Source organism: Glycine soja, chromosome 9 (genome assembly GCF_004193775.1).
Source record: "Glycine soja cultivar W05 chromosome 9, ASM419377v2, whole genome shotgun sequence".
Classification (NCBI taxonomy): Eukaryota; Viridiplantae; Streptophyta; class Magnoliopsida; order Fabales; family Fabaceae; genus Glycine; species Glycine soja.
In genome coordinates, this window is record NC_041010.1 from 34222636 (window position 1) to 34234635 (window position 12000).

The 12000-nt window shown below is 34.6% G+C and overlaps 1 protein-coding gene and 1 long non-coding RNA gene across 3 annotated transcripts; both read right to left on the reverse strand.

Moving 5' to 3' along the window:
- Positions 1–6198: 6198 nt before the first annotated feature.
- Positions 6199–8825, reverse strand: LOC114367145 (taxane 13-alpha-hydroxylase-like). Of its 2 annotated transcripts, XM_028324251.1 has the most exons (3): positions 8388–8825; positions 7284–7747; positions 6199–6645 (listed from the first exon to the last, which is right to left on the reverse strand). In XM_028324251.1, the coding sequence occupies exons 2-3, from the start codon at positions 7670–7672 to the stop codon at positions 6348–6350; spliced, it is 687 nt and encodes a 228-aa protein (XP_028180052.1). In that variant the 5' UTR covers positions 7673–7747; positions 8388–8825; the 3' UTR covers positions 6199–6347. The 2 variants fall into 2 exon arrangements, with proteins under 2 accessions (XP_028180052.1, XP_028180051.1); XM_028324250.1 differs by having other exon boundaries at positions 7284–8825.
- Positions 8826–9197: 372 nt separating this feature from the next.
- Positions 9198–10983, reverse strand: LOC114367490. The gene is made up of 3 exons (XR_003657223.1): positions 10724–10983; positions 10183–10234; positions 9198–9483 (listed from the first exon to the last, which is right to left on the reverse strand). It is a non-coding gene; the product is annotated as an uncharacterized LOC114367490 (long non-coding RNA).
- Positions 10984–12000: the final 1017 nt, after the last annotated feature.

A 12000-nucleotide genomic window follows, 5' to 3' on the forward strand; every position in this document is an offset into this window, starting at 1 on the left:
GCGAGGCTTCAAGTCTCTAGAATGTCTTCCAGTATAAAATATTAGTGGAGCTGCCTTGATCGATGAGGACCTTAGACACCATGAAGTTGGCGATTATGATGGAGACAAGCATGTGGTCGTCATGGTTGATGCGGTTCATACCCTTGAATTCTCTATCCATGAAAGTAATAGGAGGGGGACTGCATGGTGATGGTGTACCGACATAGTTGATGTCAATGTCCTGGATGACATGGAGGTGGCACTTGCGGGACAGGCTAGATTGTCCTTTGTAGGAGAATCCGCCAGCAATGGTAATGATCACCCTTTTTTTTTTTTGTTGGGCGGATTCCTATTCCTGTGGAGGTTGTTGATCACATCTTGGCTAATTGTGTCTTTGTCTTCCTCGATCTTTTGCTTTGTCTCTTCTGTCCACATCGGGACTCCTATGCTGCTCCTCTTGGTGTCCTCTAGGTCTTGCTCCTACTTGTTGGTTGTACGACCTCTTAATGAACTGGTCTAGGTATCCATCCTATATGAGCTCTTCTTTTTTGTCCTTTAGGGCCTAACAATCTTCTATGTTATGGATGATACTGCGATGGTATCTATAGTATTTGGTTGTGTCTAACCCTAGTTTGGGAGATTTCATCAGAGGTAGCCTGATGGGTATCTCCAAGTTGAAAGCTTCCTCAAGGATTGTAGTGCGATTGGCCATCAGGGGTTTGTAACGCTTGTACCTTCGCCCTTTTGGGAGAGGCTGGCGCTTGTTTGGCTTGTGCCTCTTGTCTGACTTGTGTGAGTCGGCCTTAGTGCTTCCTTCTGGCTTATCGCATTTTTGTCTGACTTGTTTGACTTTGTTCTTGAATCTAGACATTTCTTCCATCTGGATGTAGCCATTGGCTCGTCCATGCTACTAGGGGTTTTTTCACACAGACTCTCTGCAAATTTGTTAGGCTTTAAAGCGAGGAGCAAGGAGTGTAATGCTACCTCTGGGTTGAGATTGTGGATTTGGACGACAATGTGTCCAAACCTATCCATGAATTTTGGGAGAGATTCATCATTTGCTTGTCGCAGGTTGGCCAGTGCGGCCAATGTCATGCGATATGATCGGTTGGTTGCATATTACACACTGAACCACTCGACAAGAGTGTCAAAGCCGTCGATGGACTTTGGAGGAAATCCACCGTACTAGGTCAATGCGTACAAATTTTCCTTAGTCATTAGTGTACAAATTTTCCTTAGTTAGGAAAGCATCCAGATGTTCATATGGATCGGTGGTCCCATCATATCGCTCTTGGTTGAGTGGTCTCCAACCTAGGGATTTGTCAACTTCCATGATGCGATCGATAAAGGGGTGTCAACGAGAAGTCCGCCCTGTTAGACGGTGTATATGGGATAGACTTGGACCATCTTGAGTGTTGATTATGCGTCGGGGGTGTGATCCCTCTTGAGTGCGTTCAAGCAATTTGTGAGTAGAGTACTCGTTGCTCTGGGGGTGTCTTAAACGAGCCTCTAGCTGATCATGGTCAGTGTTTTGGAGTTTTTCCTTGTGGTGTCGTTTCATCTCCATAATGCAATTTTGGAGTTGTTAGAGAGTGTCTGTGTCTAGCATGGTTGCTAGAGGAGGGTTGGAGCCTTCGAAAGGGGTCTCGCGTCTGAGGATAGACTGCATGCTAATAGAGGGGGAGAGAGAGAGAGAGAGAGAGAGAGAGAGAGAGAGAGAGAGAGAGACCACAAGGTATGTTTTACGGCTGCCCCATGGTGAACACCAAATGTTCTTACCAAAATCCGGAGCTGACATACATCAGGGTGGACGAGGCTAAGGTGGGCTCTTGGACTTCACATGTTGAACTGAGAGTGACCTTTGTTAGGAGGACAAGAGGGAGGACCTGCAAAACAAAGGATTCTGACGCTCAAGTAAGTATATGAGTTAGGAGAATAAGAGAGAGTATGTATAAATGAGTATGCAAGTAGGTGTGCATGTGTGTTGGAGATGTCGAGAGAGTACGAGGGAACCTGGTACTTATAGGAGTGAGTGAGAGTTGCGAGTCCTTATTTTTAGGGGTTGTTACAACCCTTACAGATAATTACCGGCTTGTAGATAATAACCAGTAGCTTATAGATAAAGTTAGAGATAATATATAGCTTAGAGATAAAAGTTAGTAGATAATTGTTACTTACAAATAATGTGTGACTTTGTAGATAATTGAATACCTGCCAAGAGATAAAGGAATGACATTATATTCAAATAATTAGAGGTTAGAGATAACCTATTGGTTGGGAAGCCTGACTGCTTAGGGCTGGGTGTCCGTGCTCTTGTGTCAGAATTGACATGGAAGGTTAACGTGTGTCTCGAAGTGTCACGTAAGATGTCACGTGTATTTTGTGAACTCTGGACAATACAAATTATATTGACAAATTTCCTTTATATTGGTGTAGCTTATGATAAATGACATGTTCATCAATCAATGTTAATCACTGGGTCTTGGCGAGTCATCTATGCCCTAGGATTTCTATAGTAAGCTTCTTTATGAATTTTACTATGTCCAAGTCTACATCAAAGGATTATGGTCAAATAAAGAAATTATTAATTATCAAAAGATTACTTTACACAATATTATTCTAAGGTCTCGGTGGGAACTCTTGCTTGTTGCCTTCCATGATTTGAATCAAATAAATAGATTGTTGAACTCTTGATTCTCATGGAGAAGGCTTTAACTCTTTAATCATTATAAATAACAGGAGCCATTGGCTGTGAATTTGTATCTGACGAATTTTAACTTTTAAGGGACTTATAAATATTTATACTACCCAAACTTATACTTTCGGTATGAGTTTATTGCAACATGATATATCTTCTGGGTGTCAACAAATTTTTAATTTCTTTTACTCCATATTTATACTTTCTGCATGATCATCATTAACAAAGTATTTAAAATAAGTGAATCTTGAAAATTTGAGATGTCAACTTAATCCAACTCATCATACCCTTAGCCTGTTAACAAAAGCCTTGGATTGGATTGATTAAACCATATTTGATATATTGGATTGAAAACCTCAATTCAATCTGCAATGAATTGAGCTTAGTTAACCACACTAAAATTAATTAAGAAAAATATAAAAATAAATGATTTATAAGTTGACTTATCAAATAAATTAAAAATATAAGTTATCCAAATATAAACATAATATCATAAGGACAAAAATGTTATCCTACAAAATTGTCTTGACATAATATCACAAATCACACAAATATAGTGGAAAACAACATACAATCTATAATAGAACAACAAGACTTTGTTGTCCTTGAGGCATGGTATGATCAACTAGTTTTCTTTCTATAAGAAGCTAAAAAAGAACAATAATAGACATCACTTTTTTGAGTCAACTTCCCAACCATTGCATATCTGCGAATTTGCTTGGCAACTTGGAAGAAGCTAAGAATCAATAAAACAACATAAAATCTCAAAGGAGCAAAAGAGTTGAAATGAGAAACAAAATAAATTAAATTAACAATGGAAAAAAATAGCCAAGCAGACATAGATATTGTTTTATTAAAAGTTTATGAGGCATGTGGACTCATCAACCGCACATCATATTGCCTAAACGACACAAACCATAAAAAATATCAACAGCTATAAACAAAATACCGTGTTGAGTTAAATTGTTGGGATATTAATTCATCATATTTCAATAGTGACATATTGCTCAGGAACATCAAATGCGCAAACATAGAAGCTAGAATAATTATTATTCACTGGCATTCGTTCTAAAAACGGGCTTGATATAAGTATCTGGCTTTCCCGTCTTGAAAGGAAGAAATAGGAAGTAGAACTTTGATTTTCTAGTGATCGTAAAACATTGATTTTAGTTGTTTTATGTTTGGGCTGACCCTGATGATACTCGTTTGGTTTTGGTCAAGGGAATTCCTTCTTGGATGTTGATGCTCGTGCTTGGCTTCTTGAGGGGTTGGAGGGCCCTCAGGCTGCTTTATTTATTGCCTGCTTATGGTAGTCTCAGAGAAGCAGGAGTACTTTCTACTTTGAGGAATCTCATGATAATATGGTTCAGATTGTTCATCAGGTCAATGTTATGAGAGATATCATTTTGTCTTGTTTCAATGGTGGAGCAAATTCTTCGAAGCCACCAAGGTTGACTTGTTGGAGACAGAATTTTGATAATGTTGATGGTAGCTCCCTTGGCAACCTTGGTCTTGCTGGTTATGGGAGAATCCTGCGTAATTCTGATGGCGAATGGATCTACGGATTCCATGGTCACATTGGTAACTCCAAAAATCTCCATGCTGAGCCTCTTTACTTCCTTCGGGGCTTTCCTTACAACATGCTAGTGATGTTGTGGGTGTTTTCCACCTAAGGCTTAGCTTTTGCTTCTTTCTCCTTGTCACCAAAAAAACATAGCGGTGTTCAATCAAATGTAAAAGAACCAGAGAGCTTGCTCCACCACTAGAGGGCCTTCTCCAGCGAGACGATGACATCTTCTGTGTCGTCTACATCATCGACTTTCTGCTCCATTTTAACTTCAAGCCTTTCCTTTTTGACATGCTCAACTTTCCATTGCCCACACCACAAATCACCATAGTCTCTGTGGATTCAATATCATCGGAGGAATCGAACGCTTGGGGCCTCGAGGTCCGACGTGGTAGGGTCCACTGTGGGACTCGACCATGGCAAGTCTATGGTCTCCAATAACCTCGCTGGAGCTTGTAGATGGGATAAGGGTGGCGAGAGAAAAAGGTGAAATAGCATCACAAACACAACATTTCTGTTGATGCATCCTTGCTCCTTGAGTCTGGTCATTCGAAAGAGTACAATCTAAATCCCTGAGTGTGTTTCGACGAGAAAATTTAAAATTTTGAGAAATTTTAAATTCTAAGAATTTTAAATATTTCTATTGAAATTCTTTTATTTTCAAAATTTTGTGTTTGGATAAAAAAATTAAAATTGTGAGCGTGAAAAAAAATGAATGCAAAGAGAAGAGAACATATGATTGGTGTACTTCCAAAGAGAAGAATATTGATGCGGCATCGGGAGTCGCAGGGGAACTGGTACACGATGGCATACACCACTATACCCGACTACAGCATTCAGTCAATGGCGCAATGCATGGCCCAGGTCCTCCGTGCCGTCGAACACCTCCATGCGTGATAGGCAACGATGGTTGCTCCCCTGAGTGGTGGGTGCGATTCTACGCGTCCCCCTATGCCCACACCCGATCGACGCGCTGCGAGCTCAGACGGTGTTTCTTGTAGAAGAGAATTATCGACGTGAGAGAAGAGATGCGAGTTCGAGAACGAGATGTCGAAAATTTTCAGGTGGAAGAGAGGATGAAGGTTATAAAGGAAATACGCTAACGTTTTGGAAGGTTCTTCTATCAAGAACATAATTTCAATTTCTAATCTTTTAGAAGAAAATTAAAATTTCACATTTTTAGTGGTTTAAAATTCTGTTTTAAAATTCTAAAAATTTAAATTCTTCATAAAAAACATCCAAACAATGAATTTTATATTAAAGAAATTTAAATTCTCTCATAAATTACTTTTCTCAGTTAAAATTCTCTATCTAAGCATACTCTTAGATTGTGTTTGGATGGAGGATTTAAAAATTTCTAGGAAATTTAAATACACAGCATTTTGATTGCCTTGATTTAAATTTCTTTCATTTTGTAAATATTTTGTTTGGATGAGGCAATTCAATTTTTTGTATTTTAATTTCCTTGTTTGGATAAAGTAATTCAATTTTAAAGGAATTCAATTTCAATGAAATTCAAATTTTCATTTTTAAATATTTATTTAAAAATTAAAATTTCAATATTGAATGAAAATAAATATGACTCATTTTTTAAATAGTTAAATATTTAAAATAAATTTAATGCTATACAATATATAATAATATATTTTTTAATATTTAATAATTAAATAATCAAAATAATTTTAATGCTAAACAATTTTGAATCTTACACAATATTCTTGTAGTAACACATAAAGAAACTTGGATTAAACAATATTACAAAATTAAAAGATGAATGATATATAATTTCTTATTGACGGTTCCGGTCTACAATTGAGTATATATATTCAATAAGGATTTAATAAAATAATTTAATATTTAATAATTAAATAATCAAAATAATTTTAATGCTAAACAATTTTGAATCTTACACAATATTCTTGTAGTAATACACAAACAAACTTGGATTAAACAATACTGCAAAATTAAAAGATGAATGATATGTTATTCCTTATTGACAGTTTCTATCTACAATTAAAAGATAAATGATATGTAATTAAACAATACTGCAATATCCTTTTGACAGTTCCTCCCTTCTTTTGTTCATAATAGGAATCATCCTGTCTACAATTCTTGCCCTGGCTCGGCAGGGAGATTGATGGGAAGAGAATGAATTGCTTTAAATGCCAAAGTAAAATCTACAAACAAAGCCTCCTTAGTGTGCTCATCCTTAATGTCAAACAATAGATTGCATGCTATCTCATAGGACAGTTTCTTCATGAAGACCACAGCTCCAATGGTTTCATTCTCTCTGAATTCTCTCAATAATGTGGCATTCACCAATTCATCCATCTTTTTGACATAGTTCTGAAGGCATTCAGGTTTCAAAAATTTCAACATTTCCCCTTTGACTAACCTGTATCTGCATCAAACATTGACAAAGCCTCAAAACAAATGACTAGTATCCTGTTGCGTAACATGTGAGAATCACACTGAGATCATAATATTTGATTATCCAGGAATTGATTATTTTTTGCCAATTTCTTTTTGGGATTTTGAAAATCAATTTTGCAGTGTGTAGAAATAATTTTGAGAGGATGAAACTTTCTAACTTTTCTTTAGACATAAATTGATTTTGGGTATGAGACCTGAAAATATATATTTACACTTCTAAAGTGATTTTACTTTAGTATTCAAAACAAAATCAATTATTTTAAACTCACTTATAAATATCATTCCCTAACACAAATTAATCTTTTTAACCACAACTCTTTCAAATTCATTTCTATTAAATTTGAAACAAGGACCACCAATAATTCCCTTTATAACAGTACTAATATCACAGTAATGAGTTATCTAAATACTACCACTAATCCAAAAAATCACTTATCCATTATCCAACTATCCATAATCCATCCATTCAGAGGTTAAACACCTTATTTCAAAGTGTCATCATTTGAATCAAGATCATCATCATATAAGAATTATTTTGACATTTCATCCAAATCATTTAAACAGACAACTTAAGCTGAATTAGTGAGTTAAGTTGAAATTATGTACCTTGGTCCTGTAAGTTCAACTAAGCTTTGCCTTCCAAGTATCTTTCGCAGGGTGAGGGGTTTCTTAGAAGAAAGCAAATCATCTGGTGAACCAAGGACAAACTTGTTTCCTTCTTGTCCAATTACTAAGACTGTAGGGAACCCCATTAAAGAGGTTTTGAAGATAGGGCCATACTTAGATATCCGTTCTTCCAACCAAACAGAACCCTTATCTTGTCTCTGTGCTTTGAGAAAACTAAGTGTCTCTCCGATGATAGGGTACCCCAGAGACCCTTTTGGAACATTTTTTGGAACATTTTTTGTTTGACTTTTTGATAGACACTTTGAGAGTAGAAAAGCTAAACTCAAAGTGAATGCAAATAGGACAAAGAATAGTATCCCGTAAACCATTGACTTTAGCCTTAACGAATGTTGAGGTTTGGCAAATATAATGAAACAGTGACTTCAAATCATTCAGAGTAATAGCTATGTGAATCAAATGATAGAAAGACTTAGATAACAGAAATCATACATGGCCTTCTTAGACTTTCAGTGATGAAGAAAGAGAAGACATTTAAGAAGATTTTTTAATTTTTTAATTTGGTACAACTAATCAAATGAATAATTAAATCAATTGAATAATCAAATCAATGGGATCAAGATGTTTTATAGTTAAATTTTTAAATCAAAAGGATTGTAGGATCAAAGAATTAAGTATGTTCTATCTATGGTTTCATCTATAAGGAAGCATTTTAGAACATAATAAGGTAAAAGGCAGTGCTGCAGACTGCAACAACTAGAAATATATAACTACCATGATTGATATTGATGATATGCAAATATCAACATCTTTTGTTACTTACATCTGTCCAAAAGTTAGAGGCATGGGTGGGTTACAAAGCTTGATGAATAAACACAGGGAAGAATAAATACAAAGTGAAGAAACCAAAGTTCTTATAATAAACACAAGCACCTACAGTGCAAGGTCTGTTCCTAACAAATTTGCAAAAATACTCACAATACAAATTAACAAAATCAAACAATGAGTACCCACAATACAAAACTAATGAAATCAAACAACTAAATAAAAAATAAATTACAAATTAACGAAAAAAAATGAACACACCGTGGCACAACGAGAGTGTGGGTCGAAATCGCAAGGGAATGAGACTATGGGTCGAGATCGGAGTTCTTGGAACGTCTGAGAAAAGAGAGTCCCCGCAGACTGATGAGTGAGTGCTGGTACTGGAGAGAGGAGTTCTGGAAACCTCTGAGGAGAGACCGAGAGAGAGGAGTAAGTACCGCAGAGAGAGGAGTGAGCCCTGGTATGGAGAGAGGGGTGAACAAAGAGACGAGTGACCGCTGTTATGGAGAGGGGGTTCGTGTGGTGAAGCAAAAGAGAATTTTAAATTCTTTTCTTTTTGAAGGAATTTAAATTTCTGTGTTTTAAGTTAACTAAAATACTCCCTTAAAATGCTTTCTAAATGTTTTATTCAAACGAGGAAATTTAGCACACAACATTTCAATTTCTTTAAAAAAATGAATTACTTCGTTCAATTTCCACATCCAAATGCACTGTTAAGGAAAATCCATTGGAGAATAAGTCCAATTCCAACAATGGGTAATTTTAACTCCAATAGGATACACTTAAATTGTTGCAGTTAAAAAATTCATAGTTAAACCTTGGGTTGAACGAATAAATCTGCCTTTGATGTGCATTGTGTGGCTCGTCCCTTTTGTTGGCCATGCCGCTTCACCTTGTTCACCCTCCACCCTTAGTGTTGTTGTCAGCTCCAGTGAGGTTTCTAGAGATCACAGATTTTCCATGGTCGAGTCCCACTAGGGGCCATACCAGGTCGGGCCTCGAGGTTCGCACGTTCGATTCCTCCAATGATATTGAATTAATGAACACTAAAGTTGGCAGTGGTGGCGGAGATTTATAATACAATTTCACTAGGCCTTAAACTTTTATTTCAATGACGCAGACCATTAAAACTTCTGTCCAAAACTAACTCTAAGTTTATATGATCAAAACCTAACTTGTTTTAATCTTTATGAACCACGAAAACCACAATGTACAAAATTAATGCATCCAAACCTAAATTTGTAGAATTTAATCATACATATAGAATTTAATCTCTTGAAGAAGTTCGTCTGGTAGACAATCTAATCCCTCATCATGCTTCTGGTGCTTGTTTGCATCCATATCTCTAATTGCCTCCCTGTATATCATAAACATCCATCATCAAAATTAAAAGCAATAAACAACAAGAAAATCTTGAAATAAACTAAATTGCATAAGAAGCACGATATACACATATAGATTGTAACAACATTTATACAAATGGTATTAATATTTAAGACTTTTGGGTTGATCCTAGGTATTTTTTAACGACAACCTTATTGATGTTGTTGGGGTTGAAGGGATTCTGCACCTTTTTTTTTGGGACCTGGATTTTCTGCAGTTAGGCTTCACGCATTCAATCACGTAGTCAAGATCCCGTGGCTAATTTTTTCTTCTTTTATTTTATTAATTGCGTAGAAGTTGAGAAAAAAAATTGAAGGCTAAGATTGATGACTGTGTGACTGCGTAAATGTATGGAATGAAAACGAAGAAAGTTATTTCTTTTTCTTTTACTGTAATTTTAGAAAGTTATTTCGGCCTCATCAAACTTTGAAAGTTTAAACTTGTTTTTTATGTTTAATTTTAAAATGAACCGTAATTATTTAATTTTAGACTTGGACTATTTAAAATTTAAATTGTAATGGCCCAAATGTCAAATTACATAAATTAAAAATTGTAAAATAAATTTAAAATTCATAAAACAATTAAATACTCAATAAACGTCAACTTTTCAATAAAATTAAACGAATCTAAGAATAATGTTTGTTCCAACACTTTGAGACCAAGAATTACCTACCACAAAGCAAAGTTAGTTTCATCTTCCTTTGTTGCTTCCACACCTTTAATTTCTGCAAAAGGAGAAAAATAGAAAAATAACATGGATGAATACAATCCGATATTATAAAACAAATTAACAAACTAACAATTAATATTTTCCTAATATAGTATGGAAAAAGTAAACCTCAGATCTGGTTTCTCACCCAACAATAAATACAAAAATTTGTTATCCCATCTTCCTAAAATCACTTTATACATGTCTAAGTAGTAAATGGTTGAATAACATCATCAAAATATAAAAAAATACTAAGCGAGAAAGTTTCCGCTAGACAATTTCTATAGAGAGGACTATTTCCCTACATATATCTAATAATAACAAGCTTTAAGCATGCCTAAAAAAAAGCTTTAAGCAAGTCCTGCACAAATGAAAAGTGAGGTTGAATAATAAGCAACCACATAGAGCAAAAGGAAAGAGTAGTATTAATTGATAGAGAGAAAAATAATTGATCCTCTAAAAAGTAATAAGATTATTAGATCTTGATGAGGCAAGAAAATTAAACCTTGAATCTTCATCTTTAGAATCTCTCGATCAAGCGCAAGTTGATGTTCATATTGATCTCAATGATTGAAGATTTTGGTTTACATATCCAAAAAAAGGTAAGTCATGTTATGAGATTTAGCACGATGAGATATGAAAAGGATGAAAGATGTGAAAGGTATAAGAGCTACGCTAGGGTTTCAAAGGGAGAAGAAAAATCTAGTGATTAAGTTTTATGGTTAGATGTGAGAATTTGTTTTATGTAAGCATCATGATATGAATCTGGGTTTAATTTTAATGTTTATTTGTGAAACACTTTGACGGGTTCAATTTCTAATAGATGTAAAGATCCACAATAAAACTAGCCTAGTTAAACCCACTCAAACTCATTTTTTTTTTTTTTTATCGTAGCCCAACCTATTTACATGCCTGAATTGAACCCAGTCTACTGACCGATTTTTTCTTGGCTTTTTTGGGTCCAAGTTGGGTGTTGTTCCCTGCCCACCCTCTTAACAATCATCCCATTAGGAAATATTTTTTGTTAAGTTCATTATATAAGTTACATGACCATTATTAGATTAAAATAATATTCTAACATGTATATACATTGTTAAATATAATATTAATTTAATAGATTGTGGTCTATGGTCTATAATTTACAAGTATAACACCTCTAACGAATAAGGTTTAAGTGTCTATCCTCCACTACAACCTTTCATGGATGCAACATGCATTCAACAAGAAAGTTTGGAACCTTGAGAGAGATTTTAATAAGGAGGTCTTGAAGAGCTTGTTTGTAGAGATGGGAATTGGATTCAATGTAGTCAAATTTAATTTCATCTATTTATGCAATAACTGTATTATATCTGCCAAATAAAGATCATGTAATTGAAATTTTAGATTAGTATTTTAACTTTTATTTATGAAAATAAAATATGAACCATCAAATCTTCGTCAAAAAGTAATTCAGAATTGCTAAATGTGTGAATGCAAGAAAAAATTACCATTCACATTATTCGAGTATATAGAAATTGTTAAGATTACTATACATATTATTTTATTATTCTCATATAGTAATTAGTGATTTAATTATTATTACGTACTCATTATTAAATTAATTTTATATAATTAATATTAATCCTATTTACTTATTATAAATAAAGGTTGTGTGATCATACACAACACATAGCATTACACAATAAAACACTTTTACACAATAAATCATTATTATTAATTAATTAAATACTATTTTTACATCTACTTTTGGTTTCTAATTTTGATGCAATTAGACAAAAACCG